General features: G+C 39.5%; 1 protein-coding gene and 1 non-coding gene across 9 annotated transcripts in view; one reads left to right on the top strand and one right to left on the bottom strand.

The window, feature by feature from the left end:
• The first annotated feature begins 2,973 nt into the window (after nucleotides 1-2,973).
• DPP8 (dipeptidyl peptidase 8) overlaps nucleotides 2,974-20,488 on the top strand; it is a 61,956-nt gene continuing 44,441 nt past the window's right edge. For 4 of the 8 annotated variants that reach the window (XM_007105152.4, XM_024128739.3, XM_007105155.4 and 1 more), the window contains exons 1-3: nucleotides 2,974-5,025; nucleotides 7,280-7,549; nucleotides 12,655-12,767. In XM_007105152.4, coding sequence (XP_007105214.1) covers nucleotides 4,989-5,025; nucleotides 7,280-7,549; nucleotides 12,655-12,767 — 420 coding nt within the window. In that variant the 5' untranslated portion in view covers nucleotides 2,974-4,988. The remainder of the gene's footprint in view (nucleotides 5,026-7,279; nucleotides 7,550-12,654; nucleotides 12,768-20,488) is intronic. The other 4 variants (XM_007105154.4, XM_028494940.2, XM_028494939.2 and 1 more) reach the window with 4 other exon arrangements.
• Nucleotides 14,334-14,406, bottom strand: TRNAR-CCU (transfer RNA arginine (anticodon CCU)). Its single transcript has one exon. It is a non-coding gene; the product is annotated as a tRNA-Arg (tRNA).

Genomic DNA, 20,488 nt, shown 5'->3' with positions numbered 1-20,488 from the left:
CAGAAGGACTGGGAGACAGGTTGGTCTCTGATGAGGCCCCATGTGAAAAGATGTCAGGTTCTCTAAAACATGAGGTCAGAACTGGATGAGGACCTGATTACTTCAAACAGGCACTGATTTCAAGATGCAGCCCAGGGTACCCTGGGAAGAGTTCTCACTTGTCCACCCTAGCTTTCACTCACACTTACCTGCCTGCTGTCCATTATGTCAAAATATGATTGTTTCATGATGCTTTGCGATTTTTTTCAGTCTACAGCAGGAACGGATTTGTATCAACCCACCATGCTATTTATTCAGACCACGTGTGCTAGATAACTTGCCTTTTCCTGAGGAGTTCCTAGAGTGTAGGGCAGCATAGTATAGCTAAGTAGGCTTTGTCAAGCACACAGTTTGCTTGTGTTTGGCAAGGCCCAGGCCTGACTGATTCAGCCAGTAAAGATACAAGGAGCCAGTTTAGGGACTTCCATGGTGGTCCAGTGGTTAAGATTCTGCCCTTCCAACGCAGGGGTGAGGGTTCAATCCCTGGTTGGGGAATTAAGATCCCACATGCCATGAAAAACAAAAAACAAAAAAACCAAGGAGCCAGTTTAGCCTCAGACAGTTTATTACTTAACATGTATAGCAAAGGGAAGAATGCATCAAGGTGCCAGTGGTCCTTGTCCCATATATGAAAAAGGACACTACTGAAGCAAAAGAAGGGGCCAGGTGACTGCAATGTAAGTTCTGGGATAACCGGCTTCTGAGGAGCCGGTTCTAGGCTGCAGCCAGTTCTAGGTTTTTATATTCTCAGCTCTATTCTGACAGGGGTGGGGCAGAAAGCCCACACCTCATCAGAACCTGGGAAGGTTCTGAGAGAACCCCCCTGGCTGTCCCAGGGGAGAACCCCAGGGGAGATTGCCTCAAGGTCTTCATAAGACTGTTCCTTTCCAGTTCTGGAAAGATCACAAAGCATTCTGCGACAACTCAGATAACCGTTGGCTCCAGCCTTTGCCTAGGAGGCCTATGTGGATACATGCAAGGTGGCCAGGGTGCGTGATGGAGATGTTCCCCCCACAGATTTCTCAGGGTTAGAGGCTTTTTAACCCTACCATAGAAAGAGAAAATAACACTGAAAACAAAGAAATCTGAATTCAAATCTAGTTCAGTCTGTCATTAGACATATGACTTCAGCACATCCTTTACCTCTCTGGAGCTTGTTTTTTTTTTTTCTTTTTTTTTTTTTGGTGCTTTGTTGTGTTTTCCCCTGAGGTTTACTGTTAATCTCTCTCTTTTTTTTTAATTTTTATTTTTTATTGTAGTATAGTTGATTAACAATGTTGTGTTCATTTCAGGTGTACAGCAAAGTGATTCAGTTATACATATACATGTTTCTATTCTTTTTCAAATTCTTTTCCCATTTAGGTTATTACAGAGTATTGAGCAGAGTTCCCTATGCTATACAGTAGGTCCTTGTCGATTATCTATTGGAGCTTGTTTTTTTTGTTTTCTTGGTTTTTTTGCGGTACACAGGTCTCTCACTGTTGTGGCCTCTCCCGTTGCGGAGCACAGGCTCCGGACGCGCAGGCCCAACGGCCATGGCTCACGGGCCCAGCCGCTCCGCGGCATGTGGGATCCTCCCGGACCGGGGCACGAACCCGCGTCCCCTGCATCGGCAGGCGGACTCTCAACCACTGCGCCACCAGGGAAGCCCGGAGCTTGTTTTTTTAAATCCATAAAATTATATATTTTTTCTTTGCTTTTGGGGAGGTCTTTTTCCTCTTATTCAAATATAAACTGCACAAAGTCAGGGATTTTGCCTGCTTTATTCACTGTTGTAGCCCCAGTGCTTGGAACAGTGACAGGCACATGGCAGAGATTCAGTAAACATTTGGATGAATGAAATGAAGTGCAAGATGTTTCATTGTATTTTGTTAGCATGTGCATCTGCATTCAAAGCCTGAAAACCTACTTTCTGGTGTTTTTTTTGTTTGGGGTTTTTTTTGCACAAAATTCATAGAGAAATCCCAGTGAAAACATGACTGTACTTTTAGAGGAACTCAACTAAAAAAAAAAAAAAAAAAAGCCTGAGCAAAGACTCATTTAACCTCAGAGTGAATAATTGCATCTGAGGAGTAGAACATGGCACCCAGATGGATCTTTTATTACAATAAAGCCTAATGACACACACCTCTGACAAATGGTTCCTTGTAATAATAGAAAATAGGGAAGGCCCAGCTTGTCCACTGTTTTGTTCTATACCTTCCACTTTCCCAGTCATCTCCCGAGGCTCCCCTTTTCTCTTTCTCTCAGCCAATGTATGGTGTAGAATAGGAAATAAATTGTGGGTCAAGAGACCTGCCTCTGGTCCTGATAATAGCAAGCCACTCACTTCCCTGCCCTGGGCCCCAGTTCCTTCATCTTTATGTGTTTGTATGACACACGTGGTTTTCCTTAAGTGCAATTAAGTGACCTAATTACATCTCTTTCACAGATAAAGAAACCATGGCTCAAAGAGACTGACCTGCTGAAGGTCATTAATTAGTACTAGAGCCAAGCTTTCTGACTCCAAGTTCAGGTTTCTTTCCACCATAACAATGAGACACCCAGAAAATCCCCAAGGTCCTGGTTCTTCCCTCTCCATGTCATCTCCATGAAGGGGCAGGGATTTTTGCCTGGCTTGCTCCGTGTTCTAATCTCAGTGTCTACAGCTCTGCCTGGCACATAGGAGGCACTCAATATATATTTGTCGAAGGAAAAAAATAGATGACTACGGACGTGTCACAGTTCGTCCTGTGATTTCCAGCAAGTTACTGCCCCTTTCTGGATTTCTTCTCTGTCCCCTACCCCCGCCCAGTTTCCTTCCCGCGCCTCATTCGCTCCTCCTGCCACTAGACGGCACTGTCGTAAGGGAACCCGGCCGAGCAGAGAGCTGCGCTCTTCTTGGCCCGATTGAGCCTTCCCCCGTTGGAGGGCAGCGCGCAAGAAACCGGAAGTGCTGGAGCCGCCGCCGCCGCCGCCGCCTTTTAGTGCCGCGTTCACCGCTTCGGTTACCGCCGGCGCCGTAGTCAAGGAGGCCGCTGCCTCCGGGTCGGGAGTGGAGGCCGTGCGGCATGAAGCGGCGCAGGCCCGGTCCTTAGCGCGCGTCAGGACGGTCCGGGCGGGGCCGGGGGGGGAAGGTGCAGTATCCGCCCCCTCTCCTTCCCCTTCGCCCGTGAGGCCTGCGCCCCAGCCCACTCGGGCCTCTCCGCCTCACGGAGGAACCGCCCGGCGCATTCTCCCGGTTAGCCCGCTTTGCGGTTTACCCGGCGCGCCGCTCTGCGCGGGCCACAGCCGGTGGCGGGGCCCCACTTGCCGGAAGAGGAAGCCCAGGCTCTCAGATTCCGAGTCAGCCAACGTTCACTGGGCGCCCCCTGAGCGCTGGGTGCTGGCCTCCGGACTTCCACGTCCGTTATCTTAATTGATCCTTGCTGGGGTTGGGAGCCGGGTATTGTCCGGGCTTACAGATGAGAAACGGAAGCCCACAGAGGCGAAGGGATTTGCCTAAAGTCCGACTGTGGCAGATCGGATTCGGACTGAGATTTTCTGGTTTCTTTCGACTGCCACAGCTGGTGTTCTTTCTACTGCCCCACTTTAGGTCGATTCCCTCCTTGTTTACTGGCCCCTTCTCATTCTATTTCACCTACCCGGCACAGGATAGGTGCTTTTCTTTCCTTTTTTTTCAAACCTCTCCCCTCACACACTTTTCTTCTAAGACTTGGCATCCCTTCAGTCCCCCTTCTTAATATTCTCTTCTACACCTCTCGTCTTCTTCCGCATTCTAGCTTTCAAGATCTTTGCCCACTTTGTGATAATGAACCTCTCTCAACTAGCTGACCAGTGAAATAGCTAGGCTTCAACGAGGTTTGGGGTGTTTAAGTGGACAAACTGGCGCCTGGATTAAAAATTAAGGAATGACATTTGAGAGGGTCCAAATTCAAGAGTCCTGAGGCTATTTTCTAACCCTACATGCTCTTCTCTGAATGAGGGGCTTAGTGAATGGGAAGGTGTCTTGACATCGTAGTCCGTTGTTGCTGTGTTAGCACAACTTCACTTTTTTCCCTCCATTTGCCACTGAGCCACATCTCTCGCCATCACCTATCTGGGCTCCGAGAGCCCAGAATTAAAACCGATAACAAAGTGACAGGTATAATCACAGACCCTGCTTTTCTTCTTTTACTAAGCCAGAATTTCAACAAACTTAACACTTCCGTTTCTAGAGAAGTTACCTAGTTCAGTTATTTTCAGAGTATACGTGGAAAGGAAATAAGCAAAAATGGAATGCACTGAAAATGGGTAGTACATTTTTTATCTTGTGAAAATCTTGATGTTGACTGGAAGTTAGTTCTCTCCGCAAAAATGACTCTGTAGTTCTTAGTGGTTATTCTATTGAGTCTATTCTGTCTCCAGTCAGCTAAATATGTATTCTGTAAAATAATACAAATTGGTTATTATGTAAAAGGCAGAAGAACAGGACCAGGCACATAGAAATAAATTTTATTATTAATCATCTATCATTTTTGAAGATTTGCAGTAACCACTGAGTAACCTCACATCTGTATGTCTTTTATACTTTTAAATGTTTTTCCATAATTTACCTTTTAATGTGTATCCGGATGTCAGGATTTACACTACCGTTTGTATATTCTTTGGAGTAAATTGGGCTATACATTTCTGAAATCACATCAGTTTATAATTTTCATAATTAAAATGCAGATACAAAGTAATTCAGGCATTGTATATTATATCAAAAAGAATATGCATCAGTTTCAAGTACTATTTGAGACTTGAGGTTTAATCTTTTGGGGCACATACGATCCATTTTAATAATGATAAACAGCTTTATATCTTATTTCATTATACTGGTGAGCAGGATTGGATGGTGAGAAAAGGAAAGACTCCTGTGAGAAGAGAGCAGGATGAGCAGAGGGATCTGTGCTTGAAGTTGAGTCACTTCAGAAAGGTCTCTTTGAATGTGGAAGAGGTCTGAACAGATGAAAATACAATCAGGTAGGCACCAGGGAAGGGCCTTAAGTGAAGAGGTAGGTGGGCAGTGAAATATATGCACTGTGCTAAGAACATGTACTGACCTATTTTCTAAGTTTTGCAGTTAGAAAACTCGGGTCACATATTTTGAGAATGTGTTTGTATGTAAGGTGTTATGGAAATCTGGAAATTAAATCAGTTAGTTACACATTTGTGTAAATTACTAAAGTTATGTAATATCGGGTCTAGCCTAGGAAATGCAGGATATACATTGACCATTAAATACAGAATAGTGTCATTTGAACTGTAAAGTGTGTGTGTGTGTGTGTGTGTGTGTGTGTGTGTGTCGAGAGAGAGAAATAGTGAGTCCAGGGACCTAGTACAATTTAGGAATACCAGATAGTTTTGCTTAAGTGCAAGGTAATGGCAACTTTTATGTACGAGACATGTCAAAATAATGACTCAAGAAGCTGGGCAGTAAGCTTGGGAAGTCTGTCTGAGCTTCCCTGTTCCATCCCCAAGCTCTATTGTTTCAAGCAGTGGTTTGGAGATGAAGTTCCAAGTTTAACACAAGGGGAGTTGAGAAGAATGAGCCCAGCTTATATATCTCCTTGTCTCACCTGTCCCTTACTCTGTTAGGAATCAAACTAGATCCATTGACACATATGATAGAAAACTGACCTCCACCAGATTTTAGATGGGCAAACAACCACTACTGTCATGTACTGCTACTTAATATCAATATGCTAAATACCAGTTGAGCTTAATGACTTTTCCTCTGTTGAGCTGTTTGGATTTTAATCATTGGAGGTAAATACCCAGTTGTAATAATATTACAAGTTGTATATTATAGAACTCTTCAGTAGATTTTCTGGCTGCTCTTGCTACTGTTATATTGAAAATGGTAGTGTAGTTCACTGTAGCCTGAAAAAAGACACAATATTTTGGCTGTGGCCTTACAGCTCTGTTCCTTTCGAATGCCGTACAGCACACCAGCACACCTGATGGACTAATTCACAACCCATACCTGCTAATGACTTTTTCTCTGTGGTTGGTAGTTTTTACCACGAACTCCTGTTAACCTGTGAAATTAAGGTTTAAAAAAGACATCATGTTAAATATACAGCCATGTATTGATTTTTGTTGTAGAAGTAGTTAATAATTATGTGAATTGGTTACACAAATGCAATCTAGTTTATCTCCTAAGTCCACATGTTTCGGACATTTATTAGTTCAAAAAGAGCAGGTTGCCCCAGAATTTTTGTTTATGTTGCTCCTTTTTGGTAGCGTTATGAATAATGCATGTCAGAATGTCATACAGTGGCTTATAATAACACTTCTTGTAATTTTCTCTGATACTTTGCACCTGTTACATTTAAATATTGAAATAGATAAAGGAAAAAATCATCCTCTTCTGGATTTGTAAAATGAAAGAAACATCATTAGTAGATGAAATCTTAATACTGTTTTGGGGTTGAAGTGGTAAATTGGGTTTGGACTTTTATCAAAATATTGATATTACAAACATTAAATGTTCTGTGCGTAAACTACAACTAAAGCCACTTTTTTCTCCTCATTTAATCATAAAAGTTTTATAATCTGTAGTAATAGTCACATAAATTCCTTATGGTATAGAGTTACACAGGGGATCATCAGATAGTGATGTCTAGACAAGAGCAAAAGACAAAAAATGTGCCAGCCAGTTAGATCTTTTGTTGTTTGGAGTCTCATTTAAAAGGAAACAGTATTTATATTATCTTGGGTAAGCGCCCTAGAAAGGTTATTAGAAGTACATTGTTTGCCACAATTTTATAACTGTTCTAATTGGTCGTGGTTATTTCTGTTCTCTGAAGAAGTCCACATTTATCAAATGAGTTACTTTTTTTAAGTGCAAAAACACTTAACTCCCTTGGCACATTTAGCTTCACTATTGACATGCTCTTTGAAGGAGCATAGCAGCCAACTGGCATATGGCCCGTTTCCTTCCAGTGTGGGAAAGAAAAAGGAATTTTGGCAAGAGATACCTAAGGAGAGCCTTTTATAAAAGTTCCCCAAGAGATTTATAGTCAACTGTGAAATAGACATGACCTCAATTTTTTTTTAATCTCATTTTTAAAGAAAAGGGGGAGCTATTGCTTTTCTTATGAAGTTTAATTGCAACTGTACTGAAAAGCATTTTTTCCCCTTTTTTGGGGGGTTGGGTGGCCCTATCAGATTGTCATTCTGATTAATATAAGAGAAGGCAGACCTGTGAACTTCACGTGCCTTATTTTTCTAGGAAAATGCAACATGGCAGCAGCGATGGAAACAGAACAGCTTGGTGTTGAGATCTTTGAAACTGCAGAGTGTGAGGAGAATATTGAATCACAGGATCGGCCTAAACTGGAGCCGTTTTATGTTGAGCGATATTCCTGGAGTCAGCTTAAAAAGCTGCTTGCTGATACCAGAAAATATCATGGCTACATGATGGCTAAGGCACCACATGATTTTATGTTTGTGAAGAGGAATGATCCAGATGGGCCTCATTCGGACAGGATCTATTACCTTGGTGAGTATGAAGTCATAGTTTCTGAAAGGAAATGCTTTCTTAATTCAAACAGAGGCTAGATGGAATTGGCACTCAAACTTTGGTGAATAAATAAGTGAATGAATCAGTGATGGTTCCACCAAAGGAAAAAAAAATAATTAGAAGAACTTCAGTTTTGGTGCTGTTTTCATTTTGTTTTGTCCCATTAACTTGATTTTTATTTGCACATAACAAATCATGAATTGATCACGATCTTACTTTCAAAGTAAAGGTGCTAGATATTACTTCTACCTAAAGCCAGTTCAAAATGCCTTTCCTTAGGAATGGTCAGATTAGGAACACAAATCATAAAAACAGTAGTTTGTTCCCACTCTCAACAGCTACTGCTTTCATCTTTTTAAACGAAGGCTGGTTTTGGTCTCTTCTTCCTGAGCCCATTCACTCCAGGTTTAAGGTCTGTCTTCATTAAATGTACGATACCACTGATTGACATATTTGTTTCTTTGTTTGTTTATGCACCTTAAATGCTTTACTGAGATGTTGTGGTAAAAGGAATAGGTAGTAAATCCTGAGCAACTATCATGCTTAGGCACAGCTTAGTATTGAAAGAAATGACTAACCTAGCACATATATAGACACAGGGCAGTGGATAAAGAGCTAGTCTTGGAATCAGAAGCCTAGGCTGTGGTATCAGCTCTTTGCTGACTTGTTTACCCTGTGGGTCTCAATTCCCTCATCTATCAAATGAGGGTTAATGTCTATCTCATAGGATTGTCTTAAGTATTAAACATTTTACATGAAAACATTTCCAACTTAAAAAAATATTAAGAAACACAATACTGTTCTTGTACAGCCAAACCAAGTTTTATTGTACTATGGCTAGTTTGAGGAAGGAAACTAAAAAGGGAAAGAAAAAAAATTTGTAGACCCCATTCCCATCCCCCAAGCAGCTGTCTTCATTACAGTATTATTTTTTAGGATTGGAAATAATAGTTGTAAATTATAGTGTGCTGCCTAGCATTCACCAGCTGGTAATTATTATTTGTATTAGCTTAAGTCCCAAAGGCCTATTCATTAATTTTCGCTCATTGAACACACTTATTGAAAGATGATGCTAAAATATTTAGGTAAGTCATCTGAGTAGGAAGTATATATATATATCTTTCTCAAGAAACTTATGCTATGGTTTTTTTTGGAGGCAGAAAGTCAGACTTTCCTCAGATTGGAGAAGCAATATAAGAAAAGCCTATCCATACTTGCTAAATCAGGCAGCTTGGTTGGAAGAGAGTTTGGGCACAATTAGGGGGGGAACCCTTATATTTAGTATAATAGTTAAAAATTATAGCCATACCATCCATAATTCTTAACTATAAACAAATGTCTCACAAAAATGTTTATGAATTAACCATTAAAACTGCTTAAAGAAAGGGATTTCACTCCCAGTACAATAGTTGAAATGGAATCACAAGCCCATAAATTTTGGAGTTTCCTTCCTGTAGTCATGCTATTTTATTTTCCTAACCCAGAGCCTGAAGGGAATGAATGGTTGTTAGAATAAGGAAGAAAGGATGTGAGAGACGGGAACACTGGAGGAACTAAGGCCTGAGTTGAGTCCCACAGCTAGGGGTTGGGTGGGAAAGGAAGGGTTGAATAGCCAGAGACATGTTTGAGGGCCGACCTGCTAATGTGCCTTTGTTTATTAAGTGTTTTTTGTTTGTTTGTTTGTTGTTTTTGCGGTACGTGGTCCTCTCACTGTTGTGGCCTCTCCCGTTGCGGAGCACCGGCTCCGGACGCGCAGGCTCAGCGGCCATGGCTCACGGGCCCAGCCGCTCCGCGGCATGTGGGATCCTCCCGGACCAGGGCACGAACCCGCGTCCCCTGCATCGGCAGGCGGACTCTCAACCACTGCGCCACCAGGGAAGCCCTATTAAGTTTTTAAAAATAGGTGTTCTCCCCTCCTCCAAAGCTGTTTGACTTTTTTTTTTTTTTTTTTTTTTTTTTTTTTGCGGTACGTGGGCCTCGTACTGTTGTGGCCTCTCCCGTTGCGGAGCACAGCTCCGGACGCGCAGGCTCAGCGGCCATGGCTCACGGGCCTAGCCGCTCCGCGGCATGTGGGATCCTCCCGGACTGGGGCACGAACCTGTGTGTCCCCTGCACTGGCAGGCGGACTCTCAACCACTGCACCACCAGGGAAGCCCGGCATTTTTTTTTTTTTTAAAGAGATATTCTCTGCATGAGTCCACGTTAGTAATTGTAGATTCATTTTTTTTTTTAAGCAACTCCAGAGTATTCCATTATATAATTGTGCCATCTTTTACTTAACCAGGCCTCTAATAATGGGCATTTAGGTTTTTCTATTTTGGTATTAACAAAAAATGAGGGAGCAGACATCACTGTATTAGATCATTTTTGTGCATGTGTGAATTTACTTAATAGGACTAATTTCAAAGAGTGGAATTATTGGGACAAAAGGTGTACAGATTCTGAATTTTTATTGATATTGCCAAATGGCCCCTCCATTGAGGTTATAGAGTTTACATCCCTGCCAGCATTGTCTTAGAGTATGTATTTCTCTACACCTGTACCAATAGTGAGTAATAAAACTTCTTTTTATCTTTCCCAGTCTGATTGGTGAACAGCAGTTCCTCACTGTTAATTTTTTTAAAAATTATTATTGTTTTTTTAATTGACATATAACATTAGTTTCATGTGTACAACATAATGATTCGATATTTATATACATTGTGAAATAATCACTACAGTAAGTCTAGTTAACATCTGTCACCATACATAGTTATAGTTAATAAAAAATTTTCTTGTGATGAGAACGTTTAAGATTTATTCTCTTAGCAACTTTCAAATATGCAATATTGTATTGCTGTACGTTATATCCCCATATTTCATTGTAGTTTTAATTTTCTTATGAGTGAGGTTGAGCATCCTTTCCCATATTTACAAGGCGTTTGTATTTCTTTTTCTGTGACTGATCTGTTTGTAATCATTGTCTATTTTTTATTGGGTTGTGGGTGCTTTTCTTGTTGACGTAAAGCACTTTTTTGTACAAGAAGGGAATTAACCCATTGTAGTATTTTTCCCTGAGATTTAATGTCTTTTGCCTTTAGTGCCTTTTGCCCTTCTGTAGAAATCTGTGATTTTTTTTTTTTTTTGGTAGTTAAATTTTTACTTTTTATGTAGTTTTGCGTCACATCTAGAAAGGCTTTCTCAGCTCCAAATTATATTTTTTGAAATCTTTATTTACTTTGGACTTTGTTTTGTTCCATTGATCTGTCTGTCAAATCAAGTGCCAGTGTTATGCTGCTGTTACTATTATTATTTTTATCGTAACTTTAGATGTTTTACTATTTTATAGTACTAGTCACCCTTCATCACTCTTTTTCATACTTTTCTTGATTATTTTTGTTTGCTTTTTTTTTTCTGTGAGAATTTAAAATTAGATTGGAGCTCCTTTCTCCCAATCCTATTTATACTGTTTTAGGATTACATTATATTTATAGATGAAGTTAGGAAAATTGACAATCTTTATAAAATATTGAGCTTTTCAAGAAAGTTGTATGCCATTTCATTTGCTCAAGTCTTTTATATACATCTGAATATTAATATTTTTCCATGTAAATCTGTTGTTTCAGAAATTTTAATATACTTTGGACACCAATAAATAGCAGTGTGTCAACAGGAAAGAATGGGAAAAGGTCATTTTGTGTTTATACAGAACTGGTGTGTGTGTACATAGAATGCTTTGGAAATTTTTATTGGTCAAGGTTGAAGCCAAGGAAGGCATTATGGAACAAGGAGCAGTTTTAAGAGGAGCATTTGAAGTGATTTTGGATGGCTCTCATTTGAGGGTAGATGAGAACCAGCTTTTTCATATTGCAGGTTAAAAGCTCTTAGAAGGAAAAGGCTTAAGGAGGATATGATCATATTTTGTAAGATTATGAATGGTATGTATAAGTGACTACAGTCTTAAGAATTATGTAACAAAGTAACTCTGGAATGTACAAAATAGATCTAAGGCAAAACTAAGTGCTGAAGTAAATATCAGCTGATACCTGACTTTTTACTCCAAAAGGCAACACAAACTAAGAAAGGTTTAAGAAAAGTTTAGGATAATAAAGGGATAAAGAAATCTGTGGGTATTTGGGGAGTCATCCCCCACCTTTGCAAGGGTTAGCATGGAAGTTACCATGCCCTTCCACAGACTGCCTTCTCTGCCATTATCAGAAACACAGGCTGAGGATTTGTTCCTCTAGAGAGAGAGTTTTTGTTCTTCCTGTGTGATTTATTTTCTCTTTCCTTCACTCTCCCCTAGCTTTTTGGAAGTGATACCTTTCTAGCACCTTTTAGAGTAGAAGGACTTTGTTTTACTTTGAGTTTTCTTTGGTTCACCTCTTCATAACCATGTTGTATTTCTATTCTCTTTGGTATGTAGTTTATTCTACACTGCTGTGATCTTCCCATTCAGTTATTGTATGATTTCACAGAATAGACCTATCTTCTACTTAGTGTAGACCTCTTTCTTTCACAATTCTCGAATAAAGGATAAAGAGACTTTTAACAAATCAGATATCAGATTCTGTGTTGTTTTAATATGAATGTACTTTCATTTGAAACTTATTAGTGATTATAGTGGTAGAACATTTATAGTGAAGAAAAACTCAAATTGTTAGACCTATGTATATTTCTAAGTAAATACGTTAAATGATTCATAAAAAGAAGAAGCTTGGTAGTCTGAAGTTGTCACAAAGTACCCCCATTTGAAATCTAATGAGTCTATTGCCAACTTGTAAGACACTAACAATTAAAAAAAAAAAAAAAAACTAAAAGTGACACTTATCCTTACATCATCTTATACACTTTTATGTTTGTTTTGAGAGGGACTAAGATTTTAATATCAAAAGGAAACCTGAGGATTTTTCTGGGAGCCTGGGTTTTATTGAAGAAAATTACCGTGGCATATGGCATGTGCATCTCCTACTTGTTAACATTCATTATAGGTCCCATAGAGTACAAAATTTTGCAGTATATAGAAGGCATTATATACTTACTACTACAGTTGTGGTAGATTGCTATTTTTTAAAATAACAAAAAATGATTGTTTCCTTTTATAGCTATGTCTGGTGAGAACAGAGAAAATACACTGTTTTATTCTGAAATTCCCAAAACCATCAACAGAGCAGCAGTTTTAATGCTCTCTTGGAAGCCTCTTTTGGATCTTTTTCAGGTAGGGTTAAACATTATTATTCCTATGATTTTGTGTATGTTTTTAGATACTGCATTTGTTTAGGGACAGAAATTCAATTGGGGTTTTATATTTGAAGTAGATATGAATCAAAAGGAATTAAAACATTTTTATGTTTTTGCATGTATGACCATGAAATTTCATTTAATTCTCAATATCTGAAACTAGGAATAGTAGATATTACAATTCAGATTTTTTTTTTTTTTTTTTTGGCTGCCCAGTACGGCGCGGCATGTGGGATCTTAGTTCCCCGACCAGGGATCAACCTGTGTCCCCTGCAGTGGAAGGGCGGAGTCTTAACTACTGGACCGCCAGGGAAATCCCCAGATTTTTTTTTGGCTACCTTTCTCCCTGTTTAACTATCTTTCCCTTCTACAAACTTGCTAGTTATGTAATTCTCACATTTTGGTGAGAGAGTTATTCACATAAAAGAAGTAATGTATATTTCCAGAAAGCTTTTTATTCAAATCTTTAAATTGAATTTGTAGTTCTAATATTTAGTAACAGTACTAATGTAAGGGTTAAATAAAGGTACTAAGTTCAGTTTTTGTTTCTAAATAGCATAATTCAATTTATGTAAAATCAAAGGTTAGGTTTGTTTTTTTTCTTCAATATTTTGCCTTTTTTTTTTTCTGTACGCGGGCCTCTCACTGTTGTGGCCTCTCCCGTTGCGGAGCACAGGCTCCGGATGCGCAGGCTCAGCGGCCATGGCTCACGGGCCCAGCCGCTCTGCATCATGTGGGATCTTCCCGGACCAGGGCACGAACCCGTGTCCCCTGCGTCGGCAGGCGGACTCTCAACCACTGCGCCACCAGGGAAGCCCCAATATTTTGCCTTTAGACAATATGTAAATGGTTCAAAACATCCCAAGAACAAGATGATAGTTTGGGTGTGATTGTTTGCCTTTTTAGTTTTCATTTATTATTTTTACATTGAGTATTGAACAGAATATTTGGACTAAATGAACTAAAATGTGATATTTCTCTTAGGAAGTAAAAAAAAAAAAAAAAAAAAGCTTCCATGACAACTAATCATTTTAACTGCAACTATTTATCAGGGATGTTGTTTCTTACATTGGTTTGTGACTTTATCCTTTAAAACAAAAAAATTCCTTATTCTAAGAACAGTGTGTTGAATTGAAATAATGGTAGTTTTCTCATGGAAAAGGTTGCAAATTAGTGAGTCAGAGTTGGGTTTTTTTTTTTTAAGCTTTATTATGGAAAATCTCAAACCATACAAAAGTAGAATCCTATGCAAACTAGTTTTAACAATTTTCAAATCTTTGCCATCAGTGTTTCACTGTAGCCTTACCAGTCCTCCCTCACAGTCCCTATCCCCACTTCTCAGATTATCATTATTTTTTTAGAGAGTTGGCATTCTTATTTATTTATTTATTTGGTCGCGCCAGGTCTTAGTTGCAGCTCGCCAGCTCCTTAGTTGCGGCAGGTGGGCTCCTTAGCTGTGGCTCCAGGACTCCTTAATTGCGGCTTGCCGGCTCCTTAGTTGTGGCATGCAAACTCTTAGTTGCGGCATGTATGTGGGATCTAGTTCCCTGACCAGGGATTGAACCTGGGCCCCCTGCATTAGGAGTGCAGAGTCTTATCCACTGCACCACCGGGGAAGTCCCACATCTCGGATTATTTTTAAAGAGTTCCCAAATATGTCATTTCACTCCTAAATAAGTCAGTATGTATCTCTAAAGAATATAGATTCTTTTTAGACATCATCACATCTTAAAAAATGATTGATCATTTCTTCATATAAAATATTCAAATTTCCCTGATTTTTATTTTTTTTATTTTATTTATTTATTTTTTTTTTTTTTTTTGCGGTACACGGGCCTCTCACTGTTGTGGCCACTCCCGTTGCGGAGCACAGGCTCCGGACGCTCAGGCTCAGCGGCCATGGCTCACGGGCCCAGCCGCTCCACGGCATGTGGGATCCTCCCGGACCGGGGCACGAACCCGTGTACCCTGCATCGGCAGGCGGACTCTCAACCACTGCGCCACCAGGGAAGCCCTAAATTTCTTTTTTTTTTTTTTACACTTGATTTGTTAAATCACAGTCTAAGTAAGGTTTCATATATTACAATTGATTGATAGGTTTCTTAAGTTTCTCTTACTTTTAATCTATTGCTTTCCTTTCTATCCTTTTTTTCCCCGCTGCAGTTTATCTATTGAAGAAAGAGGGTCTGTTTTGCTGATTTTGTTCCTGTGGTGTTATTTGATATGTTCTTCAGTCTCCTGTATTCTCTGTAAATATAAATAGGTAGTCAGATCTCAAAGCTTCATCAGACCCAGGTTTCCTCTTTTTTCTCCCCCAATAATACTTTACAGATCAAAAGAATTGAAAGCAGGGTCTTGAACAAATAATTCTACACCCATATCCATAGCAGCATTATTCATAATAGGCAAAAGGTAGAAGTAACCCAAGTGTCCATGGACAGATGAATAAATAAACAAAATGTGGCATATGTTGGGTTGGCCAAAAAGTTCGTTCAGGTTTTTCCAGAACATCTTTTTTTAAAATTTATTTATTTATTTATTTTTGACTCTGTTGGGTCTTCGTTGCTGCGCTCAGGCTTTCTCTAGTTGCAGTGAGTGGGAGCTACTCTTTGTTGTGGAGCATGGGCTTCTCATTGCGGTGGCTTCTCTTGTTGCAGAGCATGGGCTCTAGGCGTGTGGGCTTCAGGAGTTGTGGCACGTGGGCTCAGGAGTTGTGGCTTGTGGGCTCTAGAGCGCAGGCTTGGTAGTTGTGGCTCATGGGCTTAGTTGCTCCGCGGCATGTGGGATCTTTCTGGACCAGGGCTTGAACCCATGTCCCCTGCAGTGGCAGGCGGATGCTTAACCACTGTGCCACCAGGGAAGTCCCTCCATAACATATTATGGAAAAATCTGAACTAACTTTTTGGGCAACCCAATACATGTGATGGAATATTATACGGCCTTAAAAAAGAAGGAAATTGTGACACATGCTGCAACATGATGAACCATGAAGATATCATGATAAGTAAAATAAGCCAGTCACTAAAGGACAAATACTGTCTGATTCCACTTATATGGGGTACCTAAAGTAGTCAAATAGACTACTAGAATGGTAGTTGCCAGAGGCTAGGGGAAGGAAAAATGAGGAGTTGCTGTTTAATGAGTTTAATGGGTATAGAGTTTCAGTTTTGCAGAATGGCAGAGTTCTGGAAATGGGTTGCACAGCAATGTGAGTATAGTTAACAGTAGTGAACGGCACACTTAAAAATTGTTAAGATAGTAAGTTTTATGTTATATATATTTTACCACAATTAAAAAAATAATATTTCATAGACAACGTTGTCTCCATCAAAAGTCGTATAGAGCCTTATTTATCTTCTTGTGATGATAGCACCCTTTGCTCATTACCTAGATCCATTATAAAACAGTGAAATTTTATCATTTCTTCTTCATTTATTAACTGAAAAACTTGTATAAAGAGAAAACTGCTATTCAACAACTATTCAGTTATTCTGAGTTCTAGTTCACAATAGAAAGGCAGGATGTTTCTTTTCCTTTATTTCCCATTTTTCAAATAATCTATGTTCTGCATTCTTATATACGTGATCAGTTAGGGGTTTTGTAGGGTATTTTGTTTTTGTATCTTTATAAACTTACAGTGTAAGCCTGTTTGGTATCTTTTGATCCATTGACAGTTATTAGTCTTATTGTACAAATGTCTTATTTTTGGCTGTTGGAATCCCTTTCAACTTGACATGTCAAATCCTTTTGACATGACCCTGGTAATAGTTGATAGCGCTCTTGCTTTCTGCTGTGAAGATGTGTCATGATCATCTTTCACATTGCTTATCCCATGCTTAGAATCAGCCATTTCTCTCTAGTTCCTTTAGGGGAAAGTGGTGTTAAGAGACCATGATCTGTGTACTAGAGATGCTTATTATTATTGGGTTGTTAATTGTTTCTAGGTCTTTTTATTGGGCACACTAGGGAATACATACATGGTGTGGGTGTGGGTGTGTGTTTGAAATGTACAGATCACCATGAAGTCATATCAATTCAGATAAGATATAAGGTCAGACTGATATATCCAGTTATGATATTGCACTACAGGATTTTTCTTTAACCTCATTTATCCTACATATGAATTTTCTTTCTCTGATGCCAAAGGTCCTGTTTTAAACAAGAGTATGATTACTCTTTTGCTTTACTCCATACTACACACAAAACAGTTTTAAAATAACAAATGAATCAGTGCTGATTACTTAACAGTAACTTGGAATTGGTCTTCTTTGTGGTCATGCTATCAGTTCCAATTAGATTCATTTGCTTCATTTTGTTTTCAGGTGTTAGGAATTCCTTTGTTTTTAATTTAATTTTTGTAGAAAATAATTATATGGTTCCAAAGTCAGATCTACAAAACCAGAAGTATTCAGAGAAGCTCCCCATCTCCTCTACCCTATTTCTCCCCCTCTCCTTCTAGATAATCTTTGTGTTTTTAAATGGCTTATCCTTCTTTTTTAAAAAATATAAGCGACTACATAGATATTCCTATCCCCCATTAGATAAATAGTAACATACAGTATACATTTTCTCCACCTTGCAATTTTCAAATAACAATGTATCCTTCAAATCACTCCGTAAGAATATATAGTCAGTCCTCCATATCCACAGGTTCAGCATCCTTGGTTGCAGAGGGCCAGCTGTACTAAGCCATTTTATAGTCTGAGGGACTTGAGCATCCACAGATTTTGGTATCCACGGGGGTGGGGGGTGTCCTAGAACCAATCCCCCACAGATTCTGAGGGACAGCTGTATACATAATCTTTTTTTTTTTATTTTCTACATTTTTTATTGCAAAGTATACCATTAATCATCTTGCATATCGTATTCACCACTTCACTTGTTTATTGTCTCTCATCTTGATTCGATGATGTTCTTCTCCAACCTTGTTTTCCTAGCACCTATAGGGCCTGGCACACAGTAGACATTCAAGAAACAACCTTTCATTGATGCATGAATTCATGAAGCTGAGGTATGGGTTTTCTGGGGGATACCTCATCTAGTCCTCTCCTGCGAGGAAGAAAAGAGGACTTCTATAGTCGGGGAAACTAACACTAAGAGAGTTAAAGCCTGAGCCTTCCTCAGGGAAGGAGAAGCAGCTGCTTTTGATCTCAGCTTTGACTTCAGACTCGCCTCGTCCCTTCTGTCCAGAACGTACTCTTGGGAGAGGCCCCTGGGCCTAGGGAGATACCCCCGAGCTGCAGCAGCACGCCACCCACACCGCGCCAGCCACGCTCCAGGATTTCTCGGCCTCTGGGACCAATGCGGGGGCCGCAGGGAGGGGTGGCGTCTAGGTCAGGGTCCGGAGTCAGCAGGCCCATCTTCATCACGCTTCCCTCAAGGCGCCCTTGGGCCGAGGCCGGCTGCTGGTAGTAGTCAGGACAGAGCGTAGGGTCTGGGGGGATGGGCCCCGAGATGCCGGACGGACCCTCGCACATGCCGCCATCGTTCTTCTGCAACAGTGCACCGAGGCCTGCCAGGCTACGCATCTCCCGCCCCGAACCCCCTTCCTCAGCCCAGTCCATAATCTTTATTTCTTTTTACATCTGTGTTGTGTTGTACAGACAAATCATGTTCAACCAGTTCCCTCTTGATGGACATTTTAGTTATTTTCAATCTTTGTATTACAGATAGTAGTGCACTAAAATGGCTTGGGCTTTTTACGTTTTTGCAAGTGTATCTTTAAGCTAGATTCTTAGAACTGAAATCACTGGACCAAAATGTATATGGTTTTGTAATTTTGCTAGATATTATCAAATTTTCTTCCGTAGGAGCTGTGCCATTTTGAATTTCCATCAGTAAGGTATAAGTGTGCCTGTTTTCCCAGAGACTCTCCAACACAGTACGTGGTCAGACATTTGGATTTTTTGCCAATCTGATAGATAGAAATGGTATCCCAGTGTAGTTTAATTTGCTTTTCTTTTATCGGCAAAGTTGATCATCTTTTATCTCTAACCCATTTTTCTGTGGAGTGATTGGTCTTTTTCTTCATTTTTAGGAGCCTTTTATATACTGGAGATATTAACCCTTTGTGGTACAGTTTTGGATATTTTCCTGAAGTTGTAATTTGTATTCTTACTTTCTTTATGGTGTGTGCGTCTGTGTGCACACACCATGTGGAAGATTTTTGTGTAATAAAATTTATCCGTCTTTTTGGTATTGCTTCAAGAATTTGTGTCGTCTGTCATAGGACAGTTTTTCTACACCCAAGTTATAAAAGAATTTACCCATGTTTTCATCCAGTGCTTTGTATGGTTTCTTATATGGTTTCATTTTTTAAAGCTTTATTGAGGTATAATTGGCATATAAAAAGTTGCAGATATTAAAGTGTACAATTTGATAGATTTGGATGTACATATGATGTACCTGTGAAACTCTTACCTCAGTCATTACCCTCAAAAGTTTCCTTATACTGGTTTGTATTCTCCCCTACCCACCCATTCAGTGGTACAGGCAACCAATGTACCAGTCTTGCACAGTCCTTCATAAGATTTATCTCTAAGTATTTCATATTTCTTTATTCTATTTTAAATGGCTTTGTTTTCTAATTTCAATTTCTGGTTGATCATTGCTAGTATTTTTTTTTTAACTTTCTAAGTGTTCTCACTTTTTTTTAAAATTGTAGTTGATTTACAATGTTGTGTTAGTTTCTGGTGTACAGCAGTGATATATATATATATATTCTTTTTAGATTCTTTTCCTTTAGAGTTTATTACAAGATACTGAATATAGTTCCCTGTGCTATACAGCAGGACCTTGTTGTTTATCTATATTATATATAGTAGTTTGTATCTGCTAACCCCGAACTCCTAATTTATCCCTCCCCCACCTTTCCCCTTTGGTAACCATAAGTTTGTTTTCTATGTCTGTGAGTCTGTTTCTGTTTTGTAAATAAGCTCATTTGGATCATTTTTTTTATATTCCATGTATAAGTGAGATCATATGATATTTGTCTTTCTCTGTACTTCACTAGTGTGATCATCTCTCAGTCCATTCATGTTGCTGCAAGTGGCATTATTTCATTCTTTTTTTTATGGCTGAGTGGTATTCCATTCTGTGATGTATATATATTATATCTTCTTTATCCATTCATCTGTTAATGGACATTGAGGTTGCTTCTATGTCTTGGCTATTGTAAATAGTGCTGCTGTAAACAGGGTTTTTCTTTTTTAATTTGTTAATATGGTAAAACAAAACATCACTTGATTGTTGAGTGTTAAACCAATCTTGCATTCCTGGAATAAAGCCCACTTGGTTCTAATTTATTATCCTTTTAAATATTGTTGGATTCAATTTGCTAATATTTTGTTTAGATTTTTTTATATCTATGTTCATGAGGAATATTGGTCTGTAGTGTTCTTTTCTTGTAATTTGTCTGATTTTGGTAATAGTGTTATGCTAGCCACAGAATAAGTTGGGAGTTATTTCCTCCTGTTTAATTTTCTAGAATTTGGTAGAATTCACCAGTGAAGGCATCTGGACCTGTAATTTTCTTGGTGGAAAGGTGTTTTTTTTTTTTTCTGGCTGTATTGGGTCTTCGTTTCTGTGCGAGGGCTTTCTCTAGTTGCGGCAAGTGGGGGCCACTCTTCATCGCGGTGCGCGGGCCTCTCACTGTCATGGCCTCTCCCGTTGCAGAGCACAAGCTCCAGACGCGCAGGC

The sequence above is a fragment of the Physeter macrocephalus genome, chromosome 11 (genome assembly GCF_002837175.3).
Source record: "Physeter macrocephalus isolate SW-GA chromosome 11, ASM283717v5, whole genome shotgun sequence".
Taxonomy (NCBI): domain Eukaryota; kingdom Metazoa; phylum Chordata; class Mammalia; order Artiodactyla; family Physeteridae; genus Physeter; species Physeter macrocephalus.
This window is presented reverse-complemented; position numbering and strand designations above follow the sequence as displayed.